At 41.8% G+C, this 22,396-nt stretch overlaps 1 protein-coding gene across 5 annotated transcripts in view; it reads left to right on the top strand.

The window, feature by feature from the left end:
- Positions 1-22,396, top strand: part of PLEKHM3 (pleckstrin homology domain containing M3) — an 80,978-nt gene that overhangs the window by 44,722 nt on the left and 13,860 nt on the right. For all 5 annotated transcript variants that reach the window (XM_040069832.2, XM_040069831.2, XM_040069828.2 and 2 more), the window contains 2 exons: positions 1,870-1,933; positions 18,837-18,994. In XM_040069832.2, the coding sequence (XP_039925766.1) occupies positions 1,870-1,933; positions 18,837-18,994 (222 nt within the window). The remainder of the gene's footprint in view (positions 1-1,869; positions 1,934-18,836; positions 18,995-22,396) is intronic.

Below are 22,396 nucleotides of genomic sequence, written 5' to 3'. Positions count from 1 at the left end.
CTTTGTGCAAATGAGCAGTTCCAGTGTCATATCCTGTCTGATGTCTGGATTTTTACTGTTTTCCAGTGGTCTTTGCCATTGTGCCAAATGTGTTGTGAAGGTGTGATGCCGCAGAGCCACTGCAACACAGTCCCCCGAGAAAGGAGCCATAGTATAGCCTACAGAGCTGAAAGGGAAAAATGGCAATGCCCTAGTGAGATTGCAGCTGGGAATTGGGTGGGTAGAGTGGATATGCTTGGTGAGTGAAAGGGAGCAATGGCACAGTCCAGCTCCAGAGGAGTGCCGTAAGATGGGTGGTGTGCAGCTGTCAGTGCCTTGCTTGCAACTCTTCTACTCCTACCCCAATAAATCTTAATTTTTTTTTCAAAAGTACAAAAGGAATTACTAATTATTTGTATTGTCCACCTTAGCAGCAGTGAGAAGGCCTAGTCCCTTCAGTACATGCAGCTTTGAAAACTATTGGTGTAAGGCTGTTGTTTAAGACAACTAATGGAATACCAGAAACAGAGGCATTGTCATTATCTCTTAGAATCTGTGTTCTGTGGAAAAATTGCACTTGGTAGTCTTGTTCTCTCAATCTGTGGTTTAGCTGGTTATGTTGTTGCAGCTTCTGAAATCTCTTCTTTGAACTGCTGTGTGCTTTCTCAATAGTCTCATATCAAGATATGAGAGTTAATACTGGCCTTTCTTTGGGGTGTTTTTGAATATGTGCAGTGGTCTCTCTGTTCAATGCCATTCAGCTCTACCATTGCAAACCAGTCTTTGCCAGAGCTTTGTTCATGCATTTAGTAATATGAAGAGTTTCATTTCTGTATTGCCTTAAAACAATGTGACTGAGATTTAGGAATGGGATTTACAATTTCTGCTCTGAAAGGGAACATATAGTGGGAAATAGTTTCACTTCTTAAGATCCTTGGTTGCTTTTTGTGCAAGAGTAATGTGCAAGAGTATACTCCCCTCCCCAGGAGACCTGAGTGTGGTGGTGTATCTGTTTTGTGTGGATGGAAAGTAAAGCCGGTCAGATTGTTGTTTCTCTGTGCGTGCACACCGAGATAGATGTGCTTTTTCTGTTCCTGACATCTTTATAGCAGATGCATAGGTTTTAATAAACTTTCTTTGTTAATATTGACTTAATGTTCTAATGTCCTTTTTTTATTCTCTGTGATGTTATATTAACCCAGTTTTTCGTTTCACTGCCAATCAGTCGAATTAGGGCATCTCTTCTCTGTTCAGTTTCCTGTAATTTAGCTTTACTTATCACATCTGTCAGTACATAAGCAATGATCTTGCCTGAAACCTTGGCTTATGAAAGGTAAATGCTGCTTTCTTAAGTAAGTCATTATAGAGTCTGTACCAATACATATATTTCTGTATGGGAAGGGGAATTGATATCGGTCAACTTTATGTTGGAAGAACATTATCTGCACGGTCCTTTCCCCAGTATAGTTGTATCAGTTACAAAATCATAAATCTCATCTGAAACTAAGTGTTAGAGCTTTGTAGCAGACCAGGAATCTTGCCTCAGACCATAAGAAATACTTCTAATGTGTAGTTTGCATTATTTGTTTTTATTGCTGCATTAATTGTTTGAAGAAACATTGTGTGTGGTCAGAAGGAGATTTCAGTGGTTGTTAATGTCTCAGTATATGATCTGACAACTAGAGAATGACAGTGGCACGGAAATTATTCTTATTGTGGGACTGTTCTGCCCATGCAGAAAGCTGTAAAAATAGCTAGTGCTTAGAGGGTGATATAATTCTAGTTTCTTTCTCTCTGACATCACTGTCCTGCCTTTATTTGGTGGGGGCAAGAAACTTTCCAGTTTCCCAGTCAAAAAGCTTTGACACATACCCATTTTTCTCTTTTCAGGATCTTTCCCAGAGAGTATCTTCTTCAGCAAATCCATCTTTATTCTCTGGCTGACCTTCAGCAGGTGAGTGTCTTTGGTTAATTCTACTGTTACATGGAGCCTGTTCTCGCCTTTGGAGCTAACTGTACATTTCCCTTGCAGCTGTTCATAGCATAAATAGCTGCCCTTCTGAGTTGTGTCTGTGGTATGTAATTTAGTATAAAAATGGGTTAACAGTGGCACCAGTTAGGGATGAAAGCCTAGAGCATCAGTGTTCAAATAGAGATGGAAAGAGACTGTGAAAGAAAACTGTAGTCTGCAAAGAGAACTTTGTGATGAGAAATTTTTTTATCTGCTCAGTAAATTCTCATTAAAGTCACAGCCTACAGGTGACAAGTAGTATTTATTTCTTTGCTTGAAAGAGTCGTTATTCAGGAATTTTGAACTTTGTAAAGTCCCTAGTACAGCGTGATTATTTACAGAGTTTGCTGAGCATTGCCACGAGGAGGGGGTGGGGGGAACCTAACCCCCACTGCCCCCTCTCCCCAAACCTCAGCCAGCCCACTGCACAAAGCTGAGCCACGCAGTGTTACTGTGACAGGTGTGACCATGGAAGAGGTGATGTGCCAGCAGAATTTGTCTTGGCATTGATATTGATTCAGCAGCAGGAACCTTGAAGTACATTTACATGAACAGCAGAGTTTTATTAATGTAGCAGATTAAACAAGAAGAATTTGGAAAAAAGAGCTGAAAAGGGAGGATAGGGAATCTAAGGTGAATGTGCTGCAATGCTCAGATGCGCAGTGGAGGAGGTGATGGGGTGAGGTGTGCTGGCTGGCCTGGGCACCTCTGTGTTCACACTAATGCTGTTGCCAGTGGCACGTAAAACACAGTAATTTAAGCTTCTTTCACCTATGTTTCCCTTCTCTAGTGGTGCCTTTTTGGCAGGATAAGGGTAGCATAGTCAGTTCTGGATGTTCAGTTGACACATTAAGTTGAGGTAGGTCAGATGCCCCTCAGAGCTGGAGACTACAGAACAACAGGAAATGTGACTTTTGTTGGCTGGTGAAATCACAGGGTAGAAATGATTCCATATATAAAATAAAAAGGCCAGTTGCCTGAGGTCTGAAACTGTTTCCACATCTTTTCAGCATGTTCTGCTATCTCATCTTTAATAATCAAGGCATGAAAAAGCGAGCTACTTAACTCCAGAGCTGCAGTCTCCCTGGTGGGCCTGTCTATTAGCCCCCAGTGCTTTGTAAGCTGCTTAATCAGTTCCTAACATTGCTAGTAGATATTTTAGAAGCAATCAGCAGCTTATCAAGCACCCTGGGGGAGAGAAGGAGGGTAGAAGTCATAATTCATGCATTGATTTAGCACTTTCTTTAACATGTTTCTTTGTGTTTGTGTTTGCAAGACACCTTGTCTTCCCCTGAGGGCTCCGGTCCCAAACTTATCATATTTAGAGGCAACGTAATTTGATTACCATTTCTGCTGGGGTGGGTTAAATTACATTTACCTTTTAATCTAGCTATATCCTTGTTGTCAGCATGGAGAGGGTTTTCCACATTTCAGAGGCTCTAAGTTTGAAATTGGATTGCCTGTTTTTGTCGAAGCGGATCCAGTGTGGAAAGGAGAGGAGGGCCCCATTGAGAGAATGAATCCAATGGTCAGATAAATACTGATACCCTTAACAACTCCTCCCTCCTGTCTGCTTTGCCCCTTACTGCTGCTTTCTCCCAGCTGCTCATCATTTTCCACTGACCTGCAGTTTGGGTAGTTTTAATCCTAGAAGTTTTTCCTCCTTTTAATCCCTCTGCTGCCTATTTCCTCGTATCCATGGACTGCTTTTGCACTGTATCCTGCTGTCATGCAGATTGCATGTGTTTGGGGAATTAACTAAAAGGTTTATTAAAGATTAATGGAAAGATAAGGCACGGTGAGTGAATTAGAAAAGCAGAGAGGGGTAATCTGCAGATATAAGCAACCTTAACCCTGGTTAGTCCCAGCTCAATTCTGATTTGTTTCCTGGCCAAGTTTCCTTTAAAGATCCTAGAAAGCGTGGTTGTTTCTTACCAAGCAGCTGAGTTTCAAAAATGGGGTTTGAGGGTCTGTTCTTAGTTGCAAAAAAAGTTGAAATGCCTGTTTGCCGGTAGATGAAGCGGCTTATAATATTATTCTAAAATACAGTCGAATATAAATCTCTTTCCAAGCTTAACAGGGCCTAGATATTATGAACCTGGTGGTCTGGGTGGGGGGTTGTTGCTTGGATCTATTTGGGTAGGGCTCTAGTGGGGAAGATTTTACTGTGAGGTTAAAAGCAGAATGAAAAAAAAAAAAGTAACAAAATGGCCTTAATTTTGGAAATTTCCCAAATCCTGGTGGGGCAGTGGTTTTTTTGCTAGTACTTGAGTCATTAACAAATGCTTGTAGAGCAGATGTTAGGAACCAAAGAGGCAGCAAGTGACCATCTTTATTTGTATGTGCACACAAATGCACACGTGGACTCCAGAAGATTTTGCTGCACACCAAGGCCCCAAGGACTACATTAAAGTTTACAGAAGTCTATCTGTGGGCATTCCTGTGAGGTATATGTTCTTAGAATGCTGGTGTCATTGGAGATATCAGCAGACAAGGCAACTGAGGAGATGTGTTCAGATTGAATAGGCACAAACACCAAGTGTGATTTAACAGGCACAAACACCACAGCTTGCCTGTTCTGCCTCATTGACTGCACTTGCTTGTCTCTGCAACCTCGTGTCATCTGCCCTGCATCACCCATAACCCTGTGCATCTCTGTTAGGCAGTTTATCCAGGGTTATTCCAGTCAATTAAAGCTTTCAAGAGGGAGATCTCCACTTGTTAGGAAGCAAGTTTTCACTCCTGAATTTGCTGGCTTTAGCAGACATAGTACACTAGAAAAATGGATTAGTCTTCTAGACCATGATGTGCTGTTGCAGTCTGGGGTAGTTTCATCCTAAAGCTGCTGGAGGTGTGAACTCCGTTCTCTGCTGACATTACCGATGGGCACATCAGTGCTTTTGTGCATGTATGGACAGAGTTCGTGCAACAGGAGTTAAAAACTATCCCTTCAGATTATACAGATGTGATTATGGGGCTGCTTTTATTGAAACAGACAATTTTTACGCTGTTAAATGTTGATTTGGACCAAAGTTGACTCAGACAAGAGTCTGTATTTCTCATGACAAGTAATTCTTGCTGCTTAGACTACATAACATGTTAATGGGAGCTTTTGAAGTAAAATACTAGAAGAGGTTATTGTGGTGATTTCCAAATTCAGATGGTTCATCGTTTCATCCATACAGAGTTAACTGATGTTGTGCCTTTTTCTTATGTTAAATAGCAAGATACATGAGTGTACAAAGATTATTGCCATGCTGCACAGGAAGTTCCACCTGAACATTGAGGAGGAACTTTACTGTGCAGTGACCATGCATGGGAACCAGTTGCCCAGAGGTTGTGAAGTTTTCTCTTTCTGGAGATATTCAAGGACTGCCTGGAGACAGTTCTGTGCCACACGCTCTGGGATAACCCTGCTTGAGCCAGATAACACAGAACAAGCCCTTTCAGCCTTACCCATTCTGTGATTCTGTGATGGTCTTTACTGCAGAAACTCTCCTAATCATGGCAGTTATTTCATCCTGGTTATACCAAGTCTAAAAGATACAGTAAAATGAAAAGGATCCACATAAGGGCAAAAATTACTGGATGCTAAGGATGGAAATTGTGAGCAAGATGGGAGATTGAAAAAGATGATAATTTGAAGACTTGTACAGGAACACTCAGGGAAAAATACTGAAGTGACAAAATATGGGATTTTAAAAAGATGAGTTGAATTACTTTGAATCACTATGTAAATACTGTTGTTCAAAATATAAGTGGCTTTCATTTGGTTTATCTCCATTTACTTTGGAATCAAAGTGACATAAATTGTATTAAGGCCATTTTCATTCTGAATGTGTATGTCCATACAGGGATTTAATGTAGTATAATTTATCCATTTTAACATTATAGATAAACTAATCTCTTGAAATTTAGTTAAAACATTATTGACTTCAGATCAACTTTCCTGACTACCTGTAGATGAGCTAACAAATAATGTGAAGAACAGTGCTGAGAAAGGATGAACAGGAGAGCCCTGTTCTCACAATAATATGGCACAGATCATACAGTGAGTGTTAGGAATGCATAAAAATCTTTAATGGAAATGCTTCTTCGCAGAACACAGTGAGTATGAGGAGTTTAATGCCACAACAGTGTCACTGAGGCCAGAAATGTATCATCTTTGAGAGGATTAAGTACCCATAATGACAATATCCACAGTTACAGTACATAAAATAAAGGGATTATAAGATTTCAGACTAGACATACTATACTGAAGGGATTAGGAAGATGTCTCCCCTACTGACAAACAGATCAATGATTTCATCTTCCTCTCTGATGTTTGTAATACTGATTACAGCTCATGGGAGCATTTCGGGCTTGCTGACTGTTGGTCTCACAGAATCATTCCTCACTGGGAAATATTAATGTTTCTGGTCAAGCTTTTCTGCATATAAGACTCCCTAACAAGAGTGTGGGAAATAAAAATTAACTTCAGTGAAACAAAAGTCCTACCTAATTTGGGCCTAGAACATTGTTAGATTAGGATTAGAAAGTCTTAGAAGAGCAAACAAATAATTAGGTCTCCTTCACTCCTCCAGGCTTTTAACCCATGCTGTGCTTTCATTGCACTTCCTGAAGAAGTGAAGGAGGAGATTGGAGATGCTCTTTCTATTATTCTTATATATGCAAAGCTTTAGTTGATTTAGACAAGTTGTTTCATCAGTCCCAACAATAGCAAAGAATGCAAGGTGTGGACTTCTTTTGCCTTTTACTTGCTGTTTTTTTCAGAAGTAAAACTTGTTTTCTGATAACTCAGTCCTCATGCAATTGCTGATAGATGCTTAGTATAGATTTGTAACATACAGCCTGATGAATTCCAAGCCCAGCAGCGGCAGTGTCCCTGCCCATCAGTTCCTTTTTATTCATGCAGTAAAAGGATGGGATGTAGCATCTAACCCACAGAGAACCCGTGCATGTGGCTGTATTGATTGAGAAAAATGGGATTTGACTGACATACTTTGGGCTTGCTCTAGTTTTAGAAGTATTACTGAATTGGGTACATGACAAACGCCCTCCTGCTCTTAGTGTATGTAGCTGTGCCTGTGAAATCATGAGTGTAAACTCAATTATATCAATGAGAAAGTCTGCTGCTGTAGTTTGTGTCATTCAGTGATTCAGTATAAGCTGTATCATCTTAAACTTCTATGTACCAAAGAGGTTTACCTATGTAGCTGTACCAGCAGATTCTTTTAATTATAGGGAAGCCCTTTTTCTGCTTGAGGGGCAGGAGGTGGAAAATGAGAAGGAGAATTAGGTTTTGGGCAGGCCTGGCTATTCTGAGGTGGCTGAAGGTTTGTCTGTCACAGTTCTCTGTGGGAGCTGACTGTGCTCAACAAGAGCAGCAAAATGCCAGGCACATCATCTGTCCCATAGCTGCCACAGTTCAGAGTTCGGCAACGTTGGGAAAACATGGATTCACGTCCCCAGCCTCCCAAGCAAGGGCTGACACAGCATGTGACAGAGATGCAAGCCCTGCAGTGTGTTACTGCCAGTGTAATAATACCAGATAGTTCTCTGTGTGAACTATGTAAAGATACATCTTAGACCACAATGGCATCATGTTAATAGCTGTCTTTATGACCTCCTTTATGACCTGTGCCTGATTGACAGTGTTCTAAGGTAAGTATATTAGCAGAGGAATATGAAAATAGTCCTAGGATGGGAAAAACATACAATGTACATCTTCATAAATATTAAAAGATCTGATTGCAAAGCAGCAGTTAAACAGTTTGTCAACTTTCCTGTGGCTGTGGCTCCCTTATCACAGAATCACGGAATGGGTGAGGTTGGAAGCACCACAGTGTGTCATCTGGTCCAACCTCCCTGCTCAAGCAGGGTCATCCTAAAGCACCTGGCACATAATTTATTTCTGTCACTCCCTGGAGTTTGCCAGCGCCGAGCTGCCTTTCAACAGAACAGGAAGCTTCAGGTTAGCTGATCATTCCGGTGTGTGTGTAATTCCCCAAAGTGCTGACAGCTCTGGTTACAATTAGTGGTAATGGCTCTCGATGATCTTACTGGCGTTTCCTTTTTACCTCAGCTCTGCTGGGGAGGGGAGCTGCTGTCATTCAGAGTGGCTCATGGTCAGGCAGAGAGCATGGCAGAACCTGCCAGGCTCAGGATTAAGAGTTGGGTAGGAGCATTTTGGCAGGTGGCTGTCAGGATGACAAGTTCATCTGCATTAGGTATTGCAGGCAAAGTCTAGAGATCCAGCAAGATAGTTAGTAGATATTTTTAATAGCAGGACTGGTTCCAGCACTGTGTGAAACCAGAATTTTTAACAGGGTCTATTAAATACTTGTAGTCCTTTTCCATGTGAATATGTAATCTAGGCCACTTGGGCTAAGTGTGGCTTTTTAGAATGAAACTCTGTTTAAAATGACTCTGTTTAAAGTGGTGCCAGTGATTCACAGGAGCTTTTGAGCTGAGATCTCCTGAGATATTTTAATTTTTTTTTTTTTCAGCCCATAGGAGCAGCAGCAGTAATACAAGTTACCCCTTTTCTGCTGCCTTATACTAAACAGGTTTCTTCTGTTACTTTCTGCTGTGCAGAATGAAAAGGCCAGTACAGTGGATAGCAGTGTGAAGAATTGGGCTCTGGACTCATTGCTCTATTTCATGTAAAATGATGATTTGGGAAAGCCAGCTGGGTGTTCCTTCAGGACTAACATCCCAAGAAAACAAATTTCCCAAAAAATAAAATACTGTCTCGGGGCTACCTGCTTGGATGAGAGAAGAACATATATTTTTTTAGATTTTCCTTTTAAATATACTTTGTACTCACAGAGTTTTTTTCAGAGTAACCCTAGTCATTTTCTTGGTATGTTGCTTTCTTGTTCTAAAATCCTTCAGAGGACTCCTCCTTAAGATGCCCAGATCCAGTCCTATGCAAGGGCGGGAAAGTTTCTAATTTCGTGCCATCACTCAGGAAATGTCATCTTGCTCAGTGGCCATGTAGAGTCAGTTAATATCTCTGCGTGCATTTGCCTGCTTAATGTTAAAAAGAAAGCAGATATATAGTCTCTGCCTGAATGCATATTTGCTTCTGTATTTAGAGTCATGTATGTTTTTAAGCTAAGTAAAGTGCTTTCTGTTTTCTACCAGCCAAATTCCTGGTACTCTTTCAACCTTGTTTGATTAAAACAGCTTTTAACCTTTTATTGAATACCTTTTTCTTAAAACAACCTATAATTCATCCCTGCAACAAGATCAGGAGAACTTGGGGTGTGACAAAATTGACATGTGGCGGCCTGGAATCCTTGAGAGGAGAAAGGAGGAAAGACAAAACACAGTGAGTGTGAGTCTTGTTGGGGAGCTGGCACAGGTGATTTCCAAGCATGTTGTTTATACTGAGACAATTCCATCTCCTCTTCACTTGTGTCAGCTTGCATCCAGAGACCTGCTGAAATTTCTGGCATTTCTTCCTTTCAATGAGAAGAGTGGGGGAGGGCTTGGAGGAACCTTGTCATCCTCTCTGTCTCCTGCTATAAATTGACTTGAGCTGTCACCAGTTTGTTTTTCCTCTCCCCCAGCCAATGTAAAACTCCATCTTCACCTTGCCCTCTGCCTATGTGTGCTTGTCAGAGATTAGCAGTGTTTGCTCTCGACCTTGTATTTTTTCCTCTTCCCAGTGCCTGTTTTAGTTAGGGGCTAATTTGTGGAGTCTCTGTTTAATACCAAATTAAAGTGAAACATATTCAGGGGTTTACTCCGGAAGGACTGTGGACAGCAAGCGGCTCTGCCATCAGTGCAGACCGCCTGATGCAAACAAGCCAAAGGGGGCTTCTGATTTCTGTTTATTGAAATCTCACTCATTTAGTTTGCTCTGCTTTAGTTTGATTTATTTGGCAGTCGGTTTTGCGAGGCTCTTTTGTTCTTCGCAGTGTTTATTGCAGGGTTTCCTTTCGGGCTGCTCTCTGCCCCGCGTGGGTGACGAGTTAGCGCGGCGCAATGTGCGCCGGTGTCAGCAGCGGGAGAGCAGAGTCCCTGGCCTCGCCTGCTCCTGCCCACCCCGCTGTCACCCGTGCCACAGGCTGAACAGCTTTTGGGACAGCAAGGGACCTGTGGGGGGTGTCAAGAGGAGGGAGAGGGTGGGGTGGTATCACTCTTGCTGTTAGGAGCTGGGATTGCGGCCCATAGCATGCCTGTCACAACCAAAGATGAAGCTCTTCTAAAGTTACTGCTGTGTTCTTTTTTGTTTTATAGCAGTGCACAGTGACTGATTCTAGGGTGCATGCACACAAATACTAAGAGATCATTCTTCCCTTAAATCGCCTGTAATTTAAATAAACAAGATGGCAATCTGAAAGAGATGACTGGGAGTCAAAATGGAGCAAGGAGAGCCAGCTGACTTTAGTACATTGCACAAAAGAGGGGGCCTAAGATCTGGTATCTGCCTCTCCGTGACTTTTACCTCATGATCATCCTTCCTCCTCCCATTTCCTTTTCCTCTGAACTAAGGATTAATTGTGCATTGAAATCGTAACAAGAATTTGTGGTGTTAAGAATCTAGCCAACGGAAGAGAAAAAATCCTCGAGGAAATTAGCAGTCCACAAGCATTGTCTGCTCCCTAGATATAAATGATGGGGAACTTCCCAGCTAGGGAATGTTTTCCCTTTATTTTCCCTGCAACTTGCATTATCCTTAGCTAAGCATATTGTGGCACGCTTGTTTCCAAGTCAATGTTTTTCTCACAGAAGTCCTAACCCCACCAAAATCTTAGTGGGGTAGAGATTGCATTTCAGCTTTAATGCCCAACTTCCATGTTTAATGAATGCAGAAAATACCTGCTTGTTATCCAGTAAACAAATAGGTAAAGGCAATCATTGTATTGTTCCTGCACCCCCAGTCCACTTTTGCTTGTCCTGGCTTGTGACAAGGATTGCCTGTGACAGACAAGAGAATTTGTCAGAAAATGGTTTCTGAAATAGATGTGATGTTAGGATACGAGGTAGAGTGTAAAGTAAAGATAGCTGACTGCAGCAAAAGAGATCCGAGGGAGGCATTAGGAACAACTTTCCAGTTGTTCTGAGCACTGGGCTGTTGTGGTATTTCTCTGGTGAGAAGTTTTAAACAAATCAGACAGTCATTTTGGTTGTGCTGGAGGGTGAGGAACAAACTGGACATGTCTAAAGGATTTTTCTAGGCCTGTTTTCTTGCATCATTGGTAGTTCCTTTAAAAGCATATTTCTCATCTGTTCTGGAGGTGAAGAAAGATTATTGAATGTTTAGTCCTCCTCCACAAAGCTTCCACTGGTGGAATTTGGAGGTAGTGGGCATCCAAGTGGTGAATTGAAGACAGCCTGCTCAGGATATTTTATCTGCCCTTTCATTCAGTCCAGGAAACATATTCTCTGTGGTGCTTTAAAGTCTAGGCAAAGCTGGAGCTTACCTCTGAATTTGTTAGGAAAAGGCATGATTCAGACTAGCTGTCTCTGGAGAGTAGAAAGAAAACAACCAAAGGGGGCAGAAACCTTTTCTATAGAGGATGGTGGAAAGCTGTGCACAATTGTTGACTGCTCCTTCAGGTAGCCTCCTTCTGCCAGACATGCCTGTGACATTATTCCTGTGAATTATAGTACTTTCTATCTCTTCAATTTACATAATTGGGGATCATGAATGAGTTTCCTGTCCACCAGCCCTCCTATTTTCTAAGTGCCTCTTGGCCTTTCATGTCTCTTCTGCATTGCGTCAGTGCCTCCTGGCAAATTCTGTCTGTGTCTGTCTCTCAGATAGAACCAAGTGTGCGTCTGGCCTTGAGAAATAATCATAAATTTTGTTCTGTCAGGAGGAGAGGCCAGGACAATCCAGATTAGATAGATTTTGAACCTGTAGTTCAAGGTGTTTTAGGAATTTCATATCACTTAACCCGTACCCACCAGGCAAAACTTGTGTCTGACATGTAGATCAGACTGGAGGAATAAGAGGAACAGATTGCTCAGTGCTCCAGAAGAAAGTTATGAAGCAAACCTGTGTCTTTAAAGAGAGTGTCTTCTAATAAAAGTTATCTGCAGAGAAATACAGCAGCCCCTGCATAAGTAGTTAATGTTACTGCTTCAGTGTTGGCTCATAAAACAACTTTATCGCCTCTATGATGATAATGATTAACAAGCTGATTTACAAGGGTGGGGTCACAAAGCCATTTGGCAAATTTAGCTTATCTCACAGTGGCAGGAGTACAGAACCTGAGTTTTACAGTATTTTTACCACTTTACGTGGAATACTGGTGGCCAGGCTCTTAGGCAGAGCAGTAGCAGCAGGTTCTCCTTTATGAGGCTAATAACCAGTGTTTCCTCCAGTGCTTCTGATACCTGAGGAAATTGCAGGTCTCGATCTGAGGATTCAGGAGCGCTGGGGACGTTTCACGAGTTCCCATCTTGGAGTTTATTCCTGATTTAGCCACAGCAAATTGACAGTGTTTACAGGCAAACTGTTGCACGATACCCATGGTTCATTGCCCCTTGTGCCAGAGCTGGCAGAATCCTACCCAAAGATGTGTGTAGATTTATCTTCCTGCTCTTAGATTCTGGATAGCTTCTGTGAAAATATCCTTCATCTGTTGATTCTCCATTATCTTGGATCCTAAGAAAGGATTTTTTTTGTTTAGACTGTGTCAGATTTTACTTTTATCATATGGTAGGAATTACTCAGAGTAGCAAATTTAATTAAAAAATTTTGAAATTATTTTAATCCTGAAACGCTTTATGTGGTTGTAATATACCATGACACTGTTGAGAATCTAGACTTAACCCTGGCAGTTTCTTGCATTAAGCAGAACAGCGTATCTGAAAGCTCAGCAAGCTGTATTCCCTTTACTGTCTGTTCTGACAGTCCTAATGTAGGTGATCAAAGGTATTTATGATCTCCATGCTATGTCAACATCTGCTGCACTTTTAGAAGTTGGTAAAAATGCGCAGACAGGGTAGGACTTTTAATGACTTTCACTCAAATTCACAACATAGACTCCTGCAGGGATGGAGGTCTTACCCAGTACCTTTTGCTTCTTATCTAGCATTGCTGACAGGAGCCCTGCCCTCAAAACAAACACTCACTGCCCTCAGAAATATCTGAAAACTGTGCTGTTTTTTCTTTCCTGTCCAGAAAGTTCTTTCTATCTGATGGACTTCAGTACTGATTTTATGTGGCCATGATGCAAAGTCTGGGTGTTTCTGTGGCCCTGATCTACTAGGTGGGTGAAAGGCTATTGCAGGGGTTACTTGAAGTGCTAGTGGATTACAGCTAACTCGTTTGTCCTTCTGTTTCTACGCATCTCTCCCCTAGCTCCCGCTAAAGTTGCTGGGATATTGCATCTATGGAAGTGACACAGTCTGAGTTAGGGGGGGTCTTCCATGCTTGCCTTGCCTAATCAATATTTGTTTGCTTTTCAGTTAGTCCCAGCCAGAGGCTTCTATTAATGTCTTTTTGAAATTTGAACAGCTCTCAGGAACTGGAACAAACTCTAATTCTGCAATAGGGTTTTTTCATACCTAGTTTTTGGTCCTGCTCTGTTTCCCAAGTAGAAAGTTGTTACAAGGCATGAGTTTAGGTTACCACCTTTCTGGGCTAAAACTCTCAACAGACTTGAGAAGTTCTGCTACTGTTCCCTTGGCCACTTTTCTAGTTTGGTTTTTAATATGAAAACATACATTGCAACACCATATTCCCTACATTGCTCTCCCATGGGACTGGTTTGTGCAACCCTCCTTCATGCTGGTAAGTAGGTTCTCACACAAGGAGTTTTTGTTGACTGAACAGAGAAGACAGAGTGACTTGACTTCTCTGCTGTGTGTAGTGGGGGCTGGGGGTTTGTGCTGCACAGGGACACAGCTGGATCTGGGCAGTGGGGCCTTCAGGGCTGAACTTCTGCCAGCACTGTGCTCGGCCCAGGGAGCCAGGGTGAGCAATGGAGTCAGAGCTGGAGCCCAGCGTGTGTCAGACCTGAGGGGACTGCCCCTCCTCCAGTGCAGGGCAGTGCTGTGGGCTCAGAAGTGCCTTGTGAAGGTCAGACACAGGGACACTGCTCACAGTCCCCTGGGCAGCACCTGCTGCTCCTGAAAGTTGTGTGTGAACAAGAGCACTGTTGTGCACATAGTGGGGGATTTCTCTGGCTTGGTGGATGCTCTGGTCTGTGGCCTTTGCAATTCTTGTTCTCTGGGGATATTGGCTGCCCCTTTGTTTGTGAAAACATCACCTTGATAGAGCAAGGGAACTATGAGTAACTTCCAGTCTTCGAATAGAAGGATCAGGAAACCACTGGGGGTGAACCGTCCTCCTGGCAAATAGTTAAACTTTGACTGATCACACATTGCCCTCATAATCATATTAATATGATGTATCCAAAGGGACTTCACCTTGTACCATAGCCACTGCTGCCTTTTATCTTCTGTCTTCCTGGTGAATCAGGAAGCACATAACCCAGTGCATGTGTCCTGTCTTCCACTGCACAAGACTCTTGCAGCCTTTGCCAAGATTGGCTTGTCTGCTGGTGATTGGCCATCCCTGTATTTTCCCCTCACCTCACTTATTCTGAGCAATTGTTTCTTCAGAATTATACTGCTCCTGAACTCAACACAAAGATGTCCCAAGAAAGTTTGATTTACCTTTGTTTATAACATTGACTTGCATGAGATGCATCTTCAGAAGTCATCTAAAATAATTGTGCCACCACTCTTTCAGCACACATTCAGATACTCGCACCCCTTCTGTTTTTCCCATTGCTGCAGACAAGTCTCTGCCTTCCCCTCTCGCTGTTCAGTACAGCTTGAGCTTTCCCAAGCTAGGTTCAGGAGGCTGGGCAGTGGGGCAGGTATCTGCTCCTGCTAGATTTCCTGGTTCCTCCTCTCTTCCTGGCAGCCCTGGCACCTGCAGCCAGACTCTGGCCAGAGGGATGCTCTGCAGTGTGGGCAGGGAGCCTGTATGGGAGGCTCCTCTGAAATACAGCTTGTCCCATTTCAGCTGGGAGATATGTGGCAGTTACTGTAAAAACCAGTGTTTGCTTTGCTGGTTTAAATTGTAAGTGCTTTGAGGGCAGGGCCTGGCTTTTATGTATGTACATGTGGGTGTGTATTTTATACAGTTCCTAATGTGACACACACAGGAGCTGCTGTGTACAAAGCCATGGCTTTCTGTCTTGTGGAAGCTTAGAGAAATGATTTTCCTGATCCAGAGAGATGAACTGTGATTCTGATCTGAACACTGCAGCTGTTCAGAGACACAACTTGCTTTGGACCTCTGAACAGAACTGTTTTCCTTCTGTTGTCACCAAGTAGTGTACCCCAATGTATTCCAGGTACAGCGATGGTAAGCGTGGCCCTGTGTCCAAAATGACATTGGGATGGATTCCTTGACCAGTTAAGGAAGAAGAAGCTGCATTGTACCCTCTGTCAATTGCTGACTGGGATGCCATCATTAATCACCTTTCACCTGTAGTTTTGAGCAATTAAGCAATTGCTTGCTCTACAAAGAGTTTGGATTGTAAACAGACCTTGCTCTTTATGTGTGCTCTAAATAGAAGGGAATCTGAACTCAGCAAAATTTTAATTTAAGCTTGATACTTTTTTCTTTTTAAGAGACAGGTATATATTTTCATTTTTTTGCCAGGTGTATGCTGAGGCATCCCCTATGTTAAAGAGATAAGTGAAGGATGAAAATTTTGGTTTCTGTTCCTTTGGCATACTCTTAACTTAGTTTTGTGCTAAATTGCCACACTTATGAAATGTGATGTACTTTTCTGCAGCTTGTAGTGAGTGGTTTCACAGCTTCTCTGTTTTGTAAACTTATTTTGTAAACTGAAATGTTCTTAGGAAAGGTTCAGGTCAAAGCTTAGGAGTGACTCCAGCAGTGAGAACGGTGTGTGGATTAGAAGCAGTGCAGTAAGAAGCAGTGTGCTGGATTAGACTGCATGGGGGCTGTGAAGTCTTCATCTCTGAAAGGCTTTAGGAACAGATACAGCTGTAAAGAGTGAGATAAATGTTAGTGGCTCTGCCAAGACAGCCTCTTGAGGTCTTTCTTTTCCCCCCCTAATTTCCATGATATCTGGATAATGCATTACATTTTCTATTCTTTAATCACTTGTGTTTCCTTAAAACTCAAAATCAGATTTTAGCAACAACTGGGAGAAGATCCTGGGACTCTTCCATCATGGTTCTGGGATATCTAAACTGGTTGACTCTGGACCTCTGGCAGTCACAGAAGTTTTAAAACCTTTGATGACATGTTCTGTGCTCCTTTTCCCAAGTCATAAAACGCTGTGAAACTATTACCGCAAACTGTGAGTAGACAGCAAGTAGGCTTTGGACAGCAAGTAGAATCTCCCTTTCTGCTTGCCTAGATTTTATTCTTGCTAGCCACAAACAAGAATGAGAGAAAGCTGCAAGGAAAGATCATCCTGTGCACAGCCTTGAGGTCTCTGATGAAACAAAATAACACAAAATTTACAGATGCTAAAACCACTGATAACATCGATTTGATGCTGCACTTTGTCTTCCTTCTATAATACAGTAAAATGGCCTGTAATTCACATTGCAAAATTGGCATGCATGGCTCTTTGAAGATACCATCTTGCTTGTGTGTGTGCAGTGGCCAGAGTAACAAGCCCACCCAGTACAGTGCTACAACAAACCATACAAATAAATAAATAAAGGGGGACAAATATCACCGTCTCCTCAGGGCAGCTGCCCACTCGATGTGTCTTGCTTAGGTTGTGAACCCTTCACCACAGGAAAGCTTTTGTTCCTTGTAGTTTTAAATTCACCCCCAGTGCTTAGGAAGGTAACATTATGATAATTCTGTTTATTAGATTATAAAAAAATGCTGCTTCAATTCAGAGATTTAACTTTTACATCGTTGCTGACAGTGACATTAGTTCAGATTTAGAGAGTTTGTTTGCAGAGTGTCTTTAGCCTGGCATTTTAAGCCGAGCACTTGTGGCCTGAGGTGACTGCTGTAGAATGAAAATTCTCTGGAAAATTTGTATGCATTGTGGTTTATTTATTATCTTTGTATGTGTATTTCATCTATTAGTGCTTAAGTGGGTTTTTGGAGGGAAATGCAGCCTTTTCACTAGCTGGGTGGCTTCACTCTTTCTCTCTTTCTGTTTATTGAATGTTGTCAACCTCTGTGTCTCCCCCTACTCCCAGTTTGTTTGGCTTTCAGACCCTCTCTGTAACTGTTGAGTCTTCAAGCAAAATGTTTCTTCCTTCAAAATGAAAAACAAACCCCAGCCTAGGGGAGCTAAATTAGCTTCTGACCATCTGTTAGAAGGTTAGCAGTAACACTACCTTGAACTATGGCTTCATTTTTCTATTTCATGCAGCAGCTTCTTTGCATTGTTTATATTGCGGTTGAAGGGGATCTTCCTATACCAGGATGCAATAGGAACGTCATTTTTCCTCTGACATGAGCAGATGTCCTATCTGCAGTAGTAGCAATAACATTGCTGCTTCCTGTTGTTGCAGGTGCTGTTAGCAGGCTGGAGCTGAAGGCATAGAAGGGGCACATTTCAGCCTGTGCCATTCCCTGCCATCAGCACCAGCTCTCCCCATGCACCTCGTTTTCCAGGTGTACTTGTTAGCAGTGGCTTTCTTGGCTAGTGGGCAGGAAGTTGCCCTGGAACACAGTTTCCTTACTACCTGGCATTTGGTTCCAGACTCTCTGTTGTTCTTCTTTGCCTTGGTATCTCTGCGTTATCTAGATTTGTTTACACTAAACCCAAATTACAAGTGGTGTGTTACCATATTAAGGGAAGGGGTGCCTGAACTGAGTCTGGCTCTCATTTAAGTGTAAAACTCCCCACTTTTGGGTTCCAGGGCAGAGCCCTGTGCAAGTCTTCAGTCAGCAATTACTGCATTCTTTTTCCTTTTTACAGGAGGTTGCTATCAAATCCCATGACACGTTTCTATCACTAATCTGGCAAGCTGCCATTCAGACCACAGGAAGCCCAGGAGAGAAGAATATACACTTAGGGCCTTATTCCATCTTCATTATTCCCTACAGCAGCAAAATTCCTTGAAGTCTCTAGAAGTTTGATCTGAATGGAAAGTATTTTGCCTGAATAGCACCCCTTATTGAGGCATTGTCTCCAAGTCACAAATTTAGATGAGTGTTGTGATTAGCAGTTTTAAGATTCGGTGGGTTTTTTCCACACCAACATGAAGAGTGCTAATCACTTCTAATGGTCTAGCTGGATTCTTTGGGACTTCTTGATTTGAGAGCTGGACACGGAAGGGAAAAAAATCAAGCTCCTCTTTAAGACTTTACCTAAGAAGTTATTCATTTTGGCAAGGAGCAGAACATTATATCTGAATGGTTTTCAGTGGGAAACACAGTCCTGCTGAAGGACTAAAGCTAGGACTCTGTTCACAAAAGGCTTGTACTTTGAAGGAAAAGAAACAAAACCAAAACTGTGATATGTGCATAAAAAGGAAGAAGTAAAAATTGTAAGGCAGTATTCATAGTTACCAGAGATAATGTAGAAGCCTTAAACTCGTTTCCTATTTATTTCTTTGTGTCTTATTGTATGAATGCATTGTTGTACTTAAAATGACTACTGGTATTTTGTTATTGCCATGGAGAGACTTACAAAGAGATAGTGAGTTAGTTTTCATGTTCAGATCATTGCTGCTTCACTGACTACTGTTATCACTTGTGTTTTCAGGGAGCTGTAATTGTTGGGTAGTAACTTTCTTACTGTTTTAACCAACATCATGTAGCTGCATTTCTGTAGTAATAAATATTCTCTCAGTCCTTCAGGGCATTCTGGTTATTTCTGGGAGTTCATTCAGTATTATCTTCTCATTCCAGGTTATTGAAGGAAAGCTGGCTCCTTTCTTGGGAAAGGTGATCAAGTTTGCCACCTCTCATGTGTACAGCTGCAGCCTTTGTAGCCAAAAGGGTTTCATCTGTGAGATTTGCAACAATGGAGAAATTCTTTACCCCTTTGAGGACATTTCTACAAGCAGGTACTCCAATGTGGTAATGTCAGTCATACATTTGATTTGAGTGTTAAAGTCTTGATGATTCTCAGCCTCATGACCTTTTATTTAAATAACTAGGTACATTAGATTCCACTAATGTACATTTCTGGGCAGCTGCAGTAGATCACTGCTCCTGGGAGACCACCATGAGCAAATGTGGAAACAAATGAGAAAAGCTACTTCCCAAAGCTCTGTAAGTCTCAAAATAGCTGTTCAAAAAGGGAAGACCCCCCAGTATCATTGCACAGTGTGATTTATCTAAAGCTCTTCTGAGTTTGCAAAGTGTCCTGAAAAGCCAAATGACTTTTCTGGAGTGGTCATAGACATCTTTCTGTTCTCTGGTATCACTGGACCCATAATGTACAGGGATTATCCATTATAAAACAATAACCATCCATTCTGAAATGTCTTCCCCATGAAATGTTCTGCTAGTTCTCTGCTCTTTCTGGCTAGTCTCTCTGCTTAATCCTCACTGCCTGTGTATGCAAGATTTTTTTTTTTAATGATATTGCTATTCTCGGGTGGCAACAAAGTAAGTATAAGTGTATGCAAGTCCTAAATTAAACAAAACCCCCCTTTATTTCAGATCATGTAGAGTATTGGATGCCAGGTCAGGGACAGGAGTCACATGGAAAACCTAGAAGCAGATCAAAGCAGACTTGGCAACACAGCAGTGTTACTACCCTTTTTTAGTAGTGTCTTGGATTTTGAATAAAGCAGATATATTTTTTTCCACCCTTAACAGAAAGACAGTATATCTGACAGCACAGCATTCCTCCACAGATAAGTGGGTTTTTTTGGCGGTTTCAAATACAGACATTGTAATTTGTTCTCCAAAGTGTTCATTCGAAAGGAGAAAAAAAATCAAGGATCCACCTTTCAAAACCATCAGGACCAGCCTGTCAAAAGGGTTTTTAAGAGTCTGGTTCCCTTGTGTGCACAAAGATGTTAAATTACAAGTAACCAAGGACTACTCTTAAGGGATTTTCAGTCTGATCTGAGTTTCAAAGGTTGTTTGCATGTTGTTTTTCCAGAGTCTTATTCTAAAAAATGTATTGATACAGCCGTGGGTGAAAGGTAAGCAAGGTGTGGGGCTGAGTTCTATAAACAGTTTTTAAGAAAGGATACATCTAGGCTGTATGGTGAGATAGGCTGAGTTAAAAAGAAAGACTAAGATGGCATAAAACATTAAATGTCTGTGGAGACTGCATAAAAGGTGATTGAAGATATTCCCAAAAGATTAATGAGAATGTGAAGAAACATTTGGGAATACAAGTTTACGTTAAAATTTGATCTGGCTGGGGGATTTTTGATCACAAATACATCATTGGGTATGTATTGTTTCCCTGCCCTTCAGCTGAGATCAGACATACCTTGCAATTAGAGAGTTCAAAACCCTCTGGAATCAAATAGAATTTGTCAGCAGTTCAAGCCAACAGAAGCTGCTCTAGCTCCTGTGTTTATGTGAGTTAGAAGCCAGAAAGGACTTGTGTTCCTGTTTCACAAATGTGGAGTTATGGTTGATGTCATGCCAAAGACAGCAGTCTTTGCTAATGGTTTTAATTAAAACACAATCAGCATGAGAGGTTCTCCCGTATTTCTCATTCTTATTTCATCATTCTGCTTACTCCTTTTTTACGCCTTATAACTAAACCTTGTTTTCATCCCCAGCATTTTTTGTTTCCCTTCCTAGTTAGTTTTCTCATCCCATTACTACACACACACCTATGTGGAACTAACCAGATTATTTCAGTTCCATATTTTGCTCTGGAGGCAAGTTATGCCAACAGAGGAGCTTGTACACTTTACTGTGCAGCTCCATCAGCTCCAAAGCACTGAGGGAGAAGGCCAGGTGGAGGGATTTTGTGTTTGTTTCCATCTCCTGAAGATGAGAGAGGTTTCTGAAGTAGATGTACTGACCACTACAAAGACAAATGTAAGGTGAGGAGGCTAGTTAGAAATAGGGAGAGTAACCTGTGGCAAATGGAATGGCAAGTCCTAAAAGGTCCATGTGAAGAGTTGCAATTATACCTGAAAATTCTATGTTTAGCTTTCCTTGTCAATTGTCATAAAGAGCTCTGGGTAAACAGCTCAGATTTGTGATTTAGTTGTACTATTCTGAGTCCACAGTGTACAGAGATAATTGACTACAAGTCCCTTTTCTTGGTCCAGGTTTTCTGGAATTGCTATCTACAGCATAGTATTCATATTTTGTACACGATACTGGACTGCCAGGTACCCCAGCTGAAGCTGGTGAGCTGAGGAGGAAAAAGCTGCTGAAGACTATATTTTTCTTTTTGCATGTGAATGTTCGTTCACTTTTGAGCTATTAATTCTACCAGCAAACTGGGCTATTAGGTTAGAAATATTGAAGTGTGGGTGCATGACATCTTTTGCAGACTTCAGCTCTTTGCTGCATGTTTGAAACGTGAAGCCTGCTTTTGTTTGTGTGTGCCTATGTCTATATGTATTGAGCTGGCATTTGGTTCTTTGCCTGCCTCCCTGACCTTTTTTGCTTTTTGGAGAGAAGAGTGACAGCTGTCAGAGTGGCCTTTACAATTCTAGGGTGGTTCTCAGTTGGCTTGTAATTTTCCCTCCTCATGGTCTCTTAAGTCAGCTTGGAGGTGAAGAGATTGTTTCTCTCCAAAATATTCTCAGCAGTTTCTGGTACAGTGTTCAGCAGGAATTTATGAAGGATGGGTATTCTTTAGATAGATACAGCTGAGAGAAAAAGAGGGCCCCTCTTGAGGGCTGGAGTTTCTCTTTGGTCTGGTTATTTGCTTGAGAGTCATTTTTGTCAGTCCTTGGGCAAACAGAGTGAATACCTGGGTTATGCACTCCTCGGGGTTTGAATACACATATATTACATACCCTTCTCTCACTAATCAGTGTGACACATTCCTTTGTTGGCAAACGGTTCCAAAACAAACACAATCAGTTCACTTAATTAGCGGGTCTGTGGGCTGTGCTTGGCAGGCTCTTTACATCCTGCTCAACAATACAGCGCAACAGTTTGCTGCCTTGAATGTAAGGGTGGGCTCACAAAGTCATAAGCTTTCTAATGATACATCCTTCTTCTGGCTTTTCTTGGGAGGTGGCCATTCTGCACAGATCTTAATGAAAGCTGTGATTCAGTAGTTAAACAGTTTCTTAAAAATTGTCCCATCCTTTTGATGCCTCTTCCAGTTGGTTGGATCCTTCTGTCCCTTATTTCCCTCTTTCCTGTCTTACCCATCAAGGTTCTTTCAAAATTTCACAGTTTCACCTTGTTTTTGAAGGCCTTTAAGTCATGAAAACTATTCAAAGCCTCTTGAATTAATTGCACATTTCATGGACCAAATTTTCAGCTAATGTAAACTCTCAGAGCTCTGCTTTAGCTTGAGTTCT

The sequence above is a fragment of the Hirundo rustica genome, chromosome 7 (genome assembly GCF_015227805.2).
Source record: "Hirundo rustica isolate bHirRus1 chromosome 7, bHirRus1.pri.v3, whole genome shotgun sequence".
NCBI classification, from domain to species: Eukaryota; Metazoa; Chordata; class Aves; order Passeriformes; family Hirundinidae; genus Hirundo; species Hirundo rustica.
Note: the sequence above shows the minus strand (reverse complement) of the source record. Positions and strands in the feature narration are given on the sequence as shown.